Here is a 12,661-nt window from a genome sequence, read left to right as displayed (position 1 = left end):
TAGGCATGCCTGCACATTTTTCATTGGCTTTCAGAGTATCCTCCCTATAAAGTCGCACTGGTGTGAATCAAGGTCCTGAGACTCCATGGGTGCTTTGGAAGCCATTACATAGCATGAGAAAACATGGTACCTTCTTTTCTGACAAATAGCTTTATATTTATACAAGGGTTGTTCAAAAAGTTTCCAAACCATAAAAAAAGTGCAGAAAACTTTTGATTACTCCTCATATACACACACACACACACAATTCTTTAACTATAATGCTGAAGTACCTTGTAGCAGCCAACAGCTTTATCAACATTTCCTTCAAGCTCAAAAAGCTGACCAAGAAACTTGTGTGCTTTTGGATCTCTCGCTTGCACATCAATATATGATGACACACATCTGAAAAATATTGAACAATCATTAAGAATTTACATTTTAAAATCTGAAACTTTTTTTTTTATTTTAAAGAATACACAATGACCTGTATATATATGGCTGTATTAGCATATGAGATAAAAATACAGTTCGGGGAGAAATTACAGCATTAGTAACAGCACTAAAGTCAACTATTATGCAATTACATTGATCGACCCTGTTAGAAAAAATGTTAATGTTTAGTGTGTGACTATTAGAAAAATTATTAGAAAAACAATAACCCTGACACTGATTTTTAAGATGGCTTCTGAGCATGTTGTTGTATTAACTTGCTATATCATTTGCTTTAACTAACTCCATAGTAAGTTGAGGGATGATTAGGCCAAGACCCCTTTCACACTGGGGCGGTTTGCAGGCGCTATAAATAGCGCCTGCAAACCGACCCGAAACAGCTGCTGCTACGTCTCCAGTGTGAAAGCCCGAGGGCTTTCACACTGGAGCGTTGCGCTAGCAGGACGGGAAAAAAAGTTCTGCTAGCAGCATCTTCGGAGCGGTGTATACACCGCTCCTGCCCATTGAAATCAATGTGGCAGCGCGGCTATACCGCCGGCAAAGCACCTCTGCAGAGGCGCATTGCGGTGGTTTTTAACCCTCTCTTGGCGGCTAGTGGGGTTAAAACCGCCCCACTAGTGGCCAAATACTGCCACTAAAATGACGGTAAAGCGCTGCCAATAATAGGGGCGCTTTACCGCCAACGCACCTCCCGCCTCAGTGTGAAAGGGGCCTTAACCATATATGGTAGAACAAGACTGTACGGGAAACGCTAATTAGCCAAATAAAGTACCATTTTGTACCAGGCACGCCATCTGTTTCCTCAGCCAATAGAAGCGTTATAGCTATATTATTGTAGATATTAGGAGGGGGGGGGGGGGGGGGGGATGTACATCTCTTTGTGTGATTCTTATAGCATCTTTTGGCTTGCAAGCATCATCCTTTTGTGTGACACATCCGAAATGAATTGTCTGCTTTTCAATACATCTGGAGTTTGATCACAGGAGAAGATAAATCCTAACAGACCCCTACCACACAAGTACAAAGACAAAAAACTTTAACAGCCTAGCTACGCAGTCAGGAAGGGACAAAATTATTTAAAGGCAAACAAACACATGCATAACATGATTGGCTTTAAACTTCACTTTATTGTAAAGTAATTTAAAATACCTCTTGGCGAGATCATAATCCTTCGCTTCATAGTACAACTTGGCAAAAAGGAATCCTTTCATGGCTTTCTGGAAACAAAACAATAAAATAATGGGAGATTTTAAAAGGAAAACTTATTTTCCACATAAGAACTGAATTTGTTAAAATCTTAAAAGATTCTGCTGAGAAGTTGAGGTCCCACAGGAAATTGTCTAGGATTCTACTGAAGTCAGCATCTTTGCTAGAAGGATCCCCCTCAATCATCATGCGGTGAGCCAAACCTGGAGGCTTTGGCAGACTCCTATAGTCGCAATCACTGGCTCCAAATCTGCACCCCCCCCCCCCAAATGTGGCCCTAATAAAAAGTCTCCAGACTTTGTCCGAGGCATCTTTAAACATTGAAATATTAATATTGCCCACTTAGTATGCGGGGTTCATATCAAGATATGAAACTGCAGGATCTACCAAAGGAATACTTTGGTACAAGCTCACTCTTCATTGAGTATTGCTGAGCAAACTTTGTTGGCGAAACTAACACCCTGTGAGGGTGAGCCTAGTCTGTGTACAAAATTTCCTTTAAATAATGATGTACAGGGAAGGATTGAGGATGCTGCAGTGGCTGCCCTGATTTCAAATACTGATACCTTTGGGGTAGAAAACTCGGAAGTGGTACTTTCAAATTAGTCCAGACAACTTGCATGAGAAAACTTACAAAGCTTTTTGGGGCACAGATACACCCTGTCACCAGTATGGACTACTTCAGGGCACTCACCATTCCTGCCACAGGACCCCCAGGACAGCAGACTGCGCCATTAGGAGCCTTCAGGAAATCTCTGCCCTGTACCTGTTTAGAACCCTACTGATCCATATCTTTGCAAAGAGTCTTGTCACGCAGGGTCCAGTGCTGAACAGCAACCTTACAGGCCCTCCCTATATCGTCCAGTGCAGGGTCCAGGTAACATTCCTCTGAGCATTGAAAAGCCATATGCAATATATCTGGAAAAAACTGGTGCATTATTCCACGATGGAACCATTGAGAAACTAGCTATTCAATTTTGTGCAGACAGCACCATCACCTTCAGACAATAACAAAAAAATTGTGTAACTGGGAGTGATGCCTGGTAGAGGACTTTGTCTTTTTTTTTTCCAGTGACCAATCGCCTGAAGATGGTAGCATGACCCCATTTGTAATGAAAATAGAGATGCTCTGTATCCTTTGATGTATGAAAAAAAAATAAGATTTTATAACAGCTTACCTGTAAAATAATTTTCTTTTGAAGTACATCACGGGACAGAGCCATAGTAATTACTATGAGGGTTATAGTCCACCATCCGGTGCTGGACACTGGCACACCCTAAACAGGAAGTTGCCTCCGTATATAACCCCTCCCACTACTGGGAGTATCTCAGTTTTGTAGCAAAGCAATACACGTGTATACTGGAAAGAGGGGCGGGACCTCTGGGTCCCGTGATGTACTTAACCACTTAAGCCCCAGACCATTTAGCTGGCCAAAGACCAGAGCACTTTTTGCGATTCGGCACTGTGTCGCTTTAACTGACAATTGCGCGGTCGTGTGACGTGGCTCCCAAACAAAATCGACGTCCTTTTTTTCCCACAAATAGAGCTTTCTTTTGGTGGTATTTGGTCACCTCTGCGGTTTTTATTTTTTGCGCTATAAACAAAAATAGAGTGACAATTTTGAAAAAAAAAAAAAAAAACGTTTTTCCTCAGTTTAGGCCGATACGTATTCTTCTACAAATTTTTTGGGAAAAAAAAAAAAATTGCAATAAGCGTTTATTGATTGGTTTGCGCAAAAGGTATAGCATCTACAAAATAGGGGTTAGTTTATGATATAGATAGATATATATATATATATATATATATATATATATATATATATATATATATATATATATTTATATTTATTTATTTATTTTTTTACTAGTAATGGTGGCAAACTGCGATTTTTATCGTGACTGCGACATTATGGCAGACACGGACAATTTTGACACATTTTTGGGACCATTGTCATTTTTACAGCGATCAGTGCTATAAAATTGCACTGATTACTGTAAAAATGACACTGGCAGTGAAGGGGTTAACCACTAGCTGGCTAGGAAGGGGTTAAGTGTGTCCTAGGGAGTGATTCTAACTCTTAGGAGGCATGGCTACTAGTGACCGATCACAGGGAGCTAGGATCAGTGACAGTGTCACTAGGCAGAACAGGGAGATGCTTGTTTACATTAGCATCTCCCCGTTCTTCAGCTCCGTGAGACGATCGCAGGTATCCCCGCGGACATCGAATCCGCGGGACCCGCGATCCTACTCACAGAGCTCGCGGCAGGGTCGCGCATGCGACCACACGGCAGCAAATTCAAAGGGACGTACAGGTACGCCCATTTGCCCAGCCGTGCCATTCTGCCGACGTAAATGTACACGTGGCGGTCGGCAAGTGGTTAATTGTACATCACTGGACACAGTAATTACTATGTGGGATGTCCCAGAGCAATGCCAACTGAGGGGAGGGAAACAACCAAAGTAGGACATCATGAGATTAGAGGATTTATACTGCTGCCTGCAGTACATTGCGCCCAAAAGGTGACAGCCTCATGTCTTTTTACATCCACCAGGTAGAATCTGGTAAATGTCTGGATCGAAGACCAAGTTGCGGACTTGCAGAATTGAGCCATGGAGGCTTGGTGATACACTGCCCACGAAGCACTAACAGCCCTAGAGAAGTGCGCTTTGATTCGAGAGGGTGGAACTACCTCTTTAAACCATAAGCTTGAACGATTACTTCTCCAATCCATTTAGAAATAGTAGATTTTGATGCTACCTGTCCTCTTTTAGGACCTTCAGGCAACATGAACAAAACGTTTTCGCCTTTGAGTAGACTTTGACTGCTCTCACCACATCAAGAGAATGCAGTGATTTTTCTTCCATAGAACAGGGTTCTGGAAAAATGAAGGTAGAATAATATCCTGGTTTAGATAAAAAAAACTGATATTACCTTCGGTAAAAAGTTAGGATGAGGACGCAATATTACCTTATCCTTGTGAATAAAAACATGGCTCTTTACAAGAAAGAGCAGCAAATTCTGATACCCTTCTTGCAGCAGATATGGTTACCAGAAAAAATTGTTTCCTTGTCAAAAAATATGTCGTATCAGCCCAAAAAAGGCTGTTTTGAAATTACGACAAAACTAAAAGTCCCAGGGGTTCAGCGGTTACCTAACCGGAGATTAAGCCATGTTGCCCCCTGAATAAAGTTACGAACCAAAGAATGCAAAGCAAGTGGTCGTTGAAATAATACCGATAAGGCCGAGACCTGTCCTTAAAAAGCACTCAAGGCCAGCCTTATTTCTCACCACATCTGCAGAAAGTCAAGGATTCTACCTTTGACCTATTTCCTGGGGTGCAACTCCTGATTTCACACCAGGAGACATATGCTTCCCAGACTCCATAATATATAATTAGGGAATGAATGAATGATTTGTATAGGGCTGCAGTTGCGAACTGAGGCCGGCTCCCTTGCATTAACCAAGATAGAAACCACTGAACCTGACAGCCTACGTTTCTTCAGAGTATGGGTCTCAATAGGCGGACCATTAAATTTAGCATCTAAAGTAGGATGGAACACCGGACCTTTCGAGAGAAGGTCTGGCCGTGATGTTAGGGTCCATGGGTCCCCTACTGCCATCTTTACGATCTCTGCATATCAAGATTTCCTGGGCCCCGCTAGGGGCCACAAGATTTTTTTTTTTTTATTAGTAATGGCGGCGATCAGCGTTTTTTTATTGTGACTGCGACATTATGGTAGACAGATCGGACACTGTCGTGATTTTAGGGCCCCATTTATACAGCAATCAGTGCAATTAAAAATGCATTGATTACTGTGTAAATGTGACTGGCAGTGAAGGGGTTAACCACTAGGTGGCGCTGTAAGGGTTAAGTGTGTCCTAGGGAGTGATTCTAACTGTGGGGGGGCAGGGGCTGTGTGTGACAACACTGATCACCGCTCCCGATTACAGGGAGCTGTGATCGGTGACAGTGTCACTAGGCAGAACAGGGAAATGCTTATTTACATTAGCATTTCCCTGTTCTTCCTCTCCGTGAGACGATCGCGGGTATCTCCGCGGACATAGAGTCTGCGGGACCCGCGATCACGCTCACGAAGCTCCCAGCGGGCGCGCGCCCGCAAGCCTCCCCTTAAAGGGCACCGTACATGTACGCGATTCTGCCTGTACGTGCCCTTCTGCCGACATATATCATCGTGAGGTGGTCGGGAAGCGGTTAAAGGAGACATTTCATAAGAAAATGTAAAAATTCCTTAGAAAAACTCCACTTACCTTTCCTGTCGCAGGGTTTTCTGTGGTAAAACCAACAGACCCAAACTTCATCCTTCACGGTGGGTTCTGTTAAACTTTCAGGGACCCTTGGGGAACCCACAATCCTGGACTTGTAAAAAGCACCCCACCAGTAAAACTTTATGGTCTTAATACCAAAAGTACTGGATCCCGGGGTCCAGCTCTCTAAAAAGAGAAGCGTTACAGGCAAAACCTCGCTTCTTTGGATACGAGGCCCGCGTACCATTCAATTCAGCCTAAGAGACACTTTGAATGGATCCGGCTGTATAGCTAGCCCCAGCAATGATTGCTTCAGAGAAGCTCAGCACAGCACATCTTCACCTGTGACCAAGACCTTAGACACTGGCGAAAAAACTGAGATACTCCCAGGAGTGGGAGGGGTTATATAGCAAGGCAACTTCCCCTTTTAAGTTGTGCCAGCGTCCAGCACCTGAAGGTGAACTATAATCCACATAGTAATTACTATGGCTCTGTTTCCCGTGATGTACGATTAAAGAAAAAAAAAAAAAAAAAAAAGAGTTCCCAATAAACTATTAACCACTTTCACCCTCTCCCTGCCAAACCAAGTTTCAGCTTTCAGGGCTGTCCATCACACTTTGAATGACAATTATGCAATATTGGAACACTGTATCCATATGAATTTTTATCTTTTTTTTCACACAAAAAAAGAGCTTACTTTTGGTGGTATTCAACCATTTGCCACCCACGCTATACCTGAAAGTCTGCCACAGCGCAGGCTTAAATTGCCGGGAGGGCGTCTATAGATGCCCTCCCGTTCTCGCACTTCTCCTGGACTCAGAGACACAGCTGACCAAAGATCGGGTAAAAGGGTCAATCACAGCAGGCCCTTTACCATATAATCAGCTGTCAGCCAATGAAAGCTGATCACGGTAATAAACAGATGCTGGTTATCGTTTTTTTCCTTCACGCTATCAGTGTGAAGGAAAAAAAAAAAAGGCAGCAGCCAAGTGTGCTACAAATCAGTGCCACCAGCACCCACCAGTGCCACCTATCAGCACCACCCAATCAGCGCAGGAGAAAATCTGTTTGCAAAATGTTATAAACTACGAAAAAAGTTTTGTTTTTCAAAATTCATTTTTTTTTGTTTGTTTAGCAAAAAACAAAAACCCTAGTGGTGATTAAATACTACCAAAAGAAAGCACCATTTGTGTGAAAAAAATCAAAGCCACCTCTGTCTGCAACGATTTACTTCTAGCCTCACTAGACTCAATGGCCCCCCTCACTACACAGAATCAGGCCCCTACTTCTAGCCTCACTAGACTCAATGGCCCCCCTCACTACACAGAATCAGGCCCCGACCCCTTCAACCTTGGCAAACAGATGATACTGTAGCATAAGACTAAGTCTCAGAGAGAATTCAACCAATTTAAATCTGCCCTCCAAAAATACAATTCCAGCCTCTTCACTGCCAAGCAGACCTATTTTATCACTCTCAATAGCAACATATCATCCCATCCCCGTCAACTCATCTCTGCCTTCAACTCTCTACTTCGTCCTCCACCGCCTCCACCCGCCAACTCACTCACTGCCCAGGAGATAGCCAATCACTTCAAACAGAAGATTAATACAATTTGTGAGGAGATCTCTACTGTACCGCGCTTTCCACTTCATGCCCACAGGCACAATCATTACTTCCCTATTTCAACCCCACCACTATAGACAAGGTTGCTAAACTACTTTCTAATGTCCACCTTACCACCTGCCCTCTGGATCCTGTTCCCTCACAAATGCTACGTGCACCCTCTGGGCTCTGTGCTATACTATCTAACCCACATCTTCAATCTCTCCCTCTTCTTCTGGCATCTTTCCCAACTCTCTAAAACATGCACTTGTCAGACCCATACTTAAAAAGCCCTCACTGGACCCATCCAATCTTAACAACCTACGCCCCATCTTCTTGCTCCCCTTCTTATCCAAACTCCTCTAGTCCACAGCCGACTGAGCATCCACCTCGCTGATAATAGCCTTCTTGATCCCATTCAGTCTGGATTTCGTCCTCAACACTCCACAGAAACTGCTCTCCTAAAACTAACAAACGATCTACTAACGGCCAAAACCAACGCTATTCTGTACTCCTCCTCCTGGACCTCTCTGCTGCCTTTGATATGGTTGACCACCCCCTCCTCCTCAAAAAACTCCACACCTTTGGTCTCCATGACTGTACTCTTCGCTGGTTCTCTCTACACTTATCCCCTCGCACCTTTAACATTTCCTACAACTCTACTTCCTCTTCCTTTCTCAGTTGGGGTCCCCCAAGGTTCTGTTCTTGGACCCCTCCTATTTTCAATCTACACCTCTTTCCTGGGTCAGCCAATAGCCTCCCATGGCTTCCAATACCACCTCTATGCTGACACCCAAATCCATTTCTCTACCCCTCAGCTCACTCCCTCTGTCTCCTCACGTATCACTAATTTACTATCAGATATATCAGTCTGGATGTCACATCACTTCCTAAATCTCAATCTATCCAAAACCGAACTTATACATTTTTCCTCCCCCATATGCCCCTTCCCCTGATCTCTCTGTCAAAATCAAAGGGCACAACTATAATCCCATCCCCACATGCCAAGGTTCTAGGTGTAGTCCTGGACTCTGAACTCTCCTTTAAGCACCACGTCCAATCACTGTCCAAATCCTGCCGCCTCGACCTCCGCAACACTCCAAAATATGCCCCTTTCTAACCAATGACACAACAAAGCTCTTAATTCACTCGCTGGTCATCTCTCGCCTCGACTACTGCAACTCCCTTCTCATTGGCTTACCTCTACATAGTCTATCACCTATCAATCCATCATGAATGCTCCTGCCAGACTCATCCACCTTACTAATCGCTCTGTCTCTGCTACCCCCTCTGTTAATCCCTCCACTGGCTTCCGCTCGGCCAAAGAATTAAATTCAAAATACTATCAACTACTTACAAAGCCATCCACAATTTAACCCCCAGCTACATAACTAGCCTAGTCTCTATATACCAACCTACTTGTTCTCTTTGTTCCTCTCAAGACCTTCTGCTCTAGCTCCCTCATCACCTCCTCCCATGCTTGCCTCCAGGACTTTTCCAAAGCCTCTCCAATCCTATGGAATGCCCTACCCCAATCTGTCCACTTATCTCCTACTCTATTAGCTTTTAGACGATCCCTGAAAACCCTTCTCTTCAGAGAAGCCTACCCTACCCACACCTAACGACGACTGTTTTTTCATTTTCTCCATCATCTCACCCCCCACGGTTATTACCTTTTGTTTCCACTTTGACCCTCCCTTCTAGATTGTAAGCTCTAACTAGCAGGGCCCTCTGATCCCTCCTGTATTGATTTGTATTGTAAGTGCACTGTCTGCCCTCATGTTGTAAAGCGCTGCGCAAACTGTTGGCGCTATATAAATCCTGTATAATAATAAACATTCGACATGGGTCCAGTGTATCATGACTGCACAATCGTCAAAAGAGTGACAGCGCTGAAAGCTGAAAATTGGCCTGGGTAGGAAGGGGGTATAAGTGTCCAGTAAGCAAGTGACCACACTGTAGCCATCTTTCCGCTATTGCGCAGATGCCAAGTGCTTAAAATTCTTTCCCCAACACCTGCAGTTTACAACTTTCAATTATACTGGCTCCAGCCTCTCAGTGGATATGCATCAGCTGCACAGACTCACCTGCACAGCAGAAAGGTAGGCAGGGATGGGGACAGAGTCCCCAGCGTGCATCCAATAAGTATTTATTCACTTATATAGGCTGCCTGTATGTAGCTACAAGCTAGCACAAAAAATAAACCAACAGCCCTTTATACTGTAACAAATCTCTGCACCCCTGTGATGGAGGACATGGGCCCTTTCACCCAAACCAAGCCATTTTTACATGCCCGGGAGGCACAGGTGCAGCATCCAGCACTGCTGCCAGTACCCTGACAAAATATACAACAGACTGGAATAGGCGGTGAATGGACACTCTACCAAGCCCGCATTTATGAGCATATGCAATCAGGACCGTATGCCTGGAATGCAAAACCTCTTGGATTTGTGCAAGGGACTGACAGAGTTACTTTAACACTCAGTGGTTCCTTCCACTGACACCCACATCTCCACAAACCAGTGTCAAGAGTGCAAGTAACCACTGAGCACAGCAGGGGACACAAACTCCAGGAAACCTTCTGAAGAAATTATGGGTTGGATTTACGAACAGCAAATAGGCTGAATACTTGTAAGTTAAAGTGGTTTTAAAGGCTTGTTTTTTTCCCTATAAAAATAATAAACATGTTCTACTTACCTGCTCTGTTGCAGTGGATTTGCACAGAGCAGCCTAGGTCCTCAACTTCTCTGGTCCTGGCCCCTCCCTCCTGTTCAGGGCCCCCAGAGCAAACAGCTTGCTATGGAGGCACCCGATTCGAGTCACAGCTTCTTGTGACACGGAGCCCCAACCCAGCCCCGCCCCCTCTCTCCCCTGATTGGCTAGCTGACTGACAGCAGCAGGAGCCAATGGCATTGCTGCTGTGTCTGAGCCAATCAGGAAGGAGGATCTCGAACGACTGAGACACTCGTGGACATCGCTGGACAGAGAGGAACCTCAGGTAAGTTTTAGGAGGGCTGCTGCACACAGAAAGCTTTTGATCCGAAAGTGTAAGTCAATGCCAAAACTAAAATCCCTGCACCTATAGACACCCGCGATCTAACACTAACCTATGTAAAAAATAAAATCATTACACATATCTTTTCTGCAGGCGATCCGATCCCCTGCTGAGCTGTCGGCCACGGCTTTGCTGGGGAGACGGGTGCAGAGGACATGTCCGACAACAGAAGCCCCATAGTAACTCTATGGGTGACGTCACTCCTCATTCATTTCACAGCCATTGTCTGACGTGTCCTCTGCAGAGCTTCTGCATCTGGAGATTAGGCCGGATCGCCTTCAAATAAGGCATATATACAGTTTTTTTTCTTTACAGGGCCAGATAGGTTAGTGTTAGATCACGGGTGTCTATAGCTGCAGGGATTTTAGTTTTAGCATGGACTTCCACTTTAATTCATTATTATAAAAAAACCCTTCCGCCTCTACAACCCCTTGAAGTTGCAATTTTACAAGGGAATTCTCCCAGAGCTTAAAGTGGAGCTCCACCCAAAAGGGGAAGCTTCGCTGGTCTGCCTCCTCCGCTGCCACATTTGGCACCTTTTAGGGGGAGGGGGAGCAGGAACCTGGTTTTGACAAGTACACAATCCTGAGCCGGAAAGTCTATCCACCGCCTTCTGGGACACTTCACAGGTCTCAGAAGACTGCGGCCCATTCACAGAGCGCAGCACGCTTCCTGCATGCGCAGTAGGGGGCCAGTTGTAAAGCCACTAGGCTTCAACGCCAGTTTCCCTTAGTCAAGATGGCAGCACCCAATCGCTGATTGAAGAATTGGCTCAGGTGAGGACACCGCTGGAAGCTTGGACAGTTAAGTGTCCTAAATTATAAAAAAAAAAAGTCAGCAGCTATAGTATTTGGGGGGGGAGCAATGTGGAGAAATGTCTCTTTTCAGAGAACACCAAACGCATGCGGGGGGGGGGGGGGGGGTGGACACTTCTTTATTTGCACAGGACCGGCTAGAGCTAAACCTCATTCACTAAACTCTGGGGAAAATTCCCTGGCAAAGCAATCAGCTCCTCTCCCTTGGGTAAAGCAACCCCTACAATAGGGTACTGCAACAGTGAAACCGAGGATCTCTTTTCTGCTTTGGAAGGACACCTTTCATTGGAGCCACAGAGCTGGGATACTTGTGCTCCCTCCCCCCCTATAAAGCTGCCACTGCCCGCGTATAATGACTCCCCATAGGAGTGAGGGCTCTGAGCCGGCCAGCGTAGTAAAGGCCTGGGGGGGGGGGGTGTATGGCTCACCTCTCGAGGAGAGGAGACGGTGCTCTGTGCATTTTCGATGTATTTCTGCAACTCCGCTTTATTGCGCCTCATTCTGTTCGCTCCGTGAACACACCACGGCCCCGTGTAAGCCGCACTCCGCACACAACACTTCCCGGAAGGCGCTCACGTACTTCAGGCGGCTCCACAGCTCTGACTTCCGCTACGTCACTTCCTCCAGTTTGAAGAGCCCTGGGCCCGGGGAGGTTATGGGCGGTATCTAGCAGAGAGTAGGGGGAGGGGTGTTCTATCAGAAAATGCAACCTAAGTGACGTTGCGGCCTACTGCGCATGGGCGATGCCTTCCACATGTTGTCTGTGATGGGTAGCGGCTTTCTGATAGAACATATGCATCAGATTTTGACCACACTGAGCACCGAACAGAAGGTGACTTTTTAAAAGAGGTTTATGAACAGCAGATGACATTTAAAGCGAAGTTCCACCCGAGAATAGAACTTCCTCTTTAAGTACTCATGAACCCCTCACATGCCACATTTGGCATGTCATTTTTTTGTGTGTGGGGGGGGGGGGGGGGGGAAGCGGGTACCTAGTTTTCACAGGTACCCAGCTCCCACTTCCTCTTCTAACGCTGGTCACATTAGGCTGGATTGACCAGACATCCCCAGTTTCCGGGGACAGTCAAATTGGATTTGAACAGGGGCCCGGGCAATTTCAAAGACAGTGCAGAATTAAAAAAAAAAAAATTCTGAATTACACCCCACTCCTCTGCCACTCCTACTAGTTTAACCACTTGCCGACTGCTGCACGCCGATATACGTTGGCACAATGGCAGCGATGGGCATACCTGTACTACCCCTTTAGGAGTCGGATATAGCA

The 12,661-nt window shown here is 45.4% G+C and overlaps 1 protein-coding gene across 1 annotated transcript in view; it reads right to left on the bottom strand.

Annotated features, from left to right (window-relative positions):
- LOC141127921 (E3 SUMO-protein ligase RanBP2-like) overlaps positions 1 to 12,013 on the bottom strand; it is a 157,501-nt gene extending 145,488 nt beyond the window's left edge. Inside the window, exons 1-3 of the mRNA XM_073614806.1 lie at positions 11,808 to 12,013; positions 1,582 to 1,649; positions 273 to 384 (exon numbers count right to left, since the gene is read on the bottom strand). Coding sequence (XP_073470907.1) covers positions 273 to 384; positions 1,582 to 1,649; positions 11,808 to 11,879 — 252 coding nt within the window. The 5' untranslated portion in view covers positions 11,880 to 12,013. The remainder of the gene's footprint in view (positions 1 to 272; positions 385 to 1,581; positions 1,650 to 11,807) is intronic.
- Between the last annotated feature and the right edge of the window lie 648 nt (positions 12,014 to 12,661).

This window comes from Aquarana catesbeiana, linkage group LG02, assembly GCF_042186555.1.
Source record: "Aquarana catesbeiana isolate 2022-GZ linkage group LG02, ASM4218655v1, whole genome shotgun sequence".
Lineage (NCBI taxonomy): Eukaryota > Metazoa > Chordata > Amphibia > Anura > Ranidae > Aquarana > Aquarana catesbeiana.
Note: the sequence above shows the minus strand (reverse complement) of the source record. Positions and strands in the feature narration are given on the sequence as shown.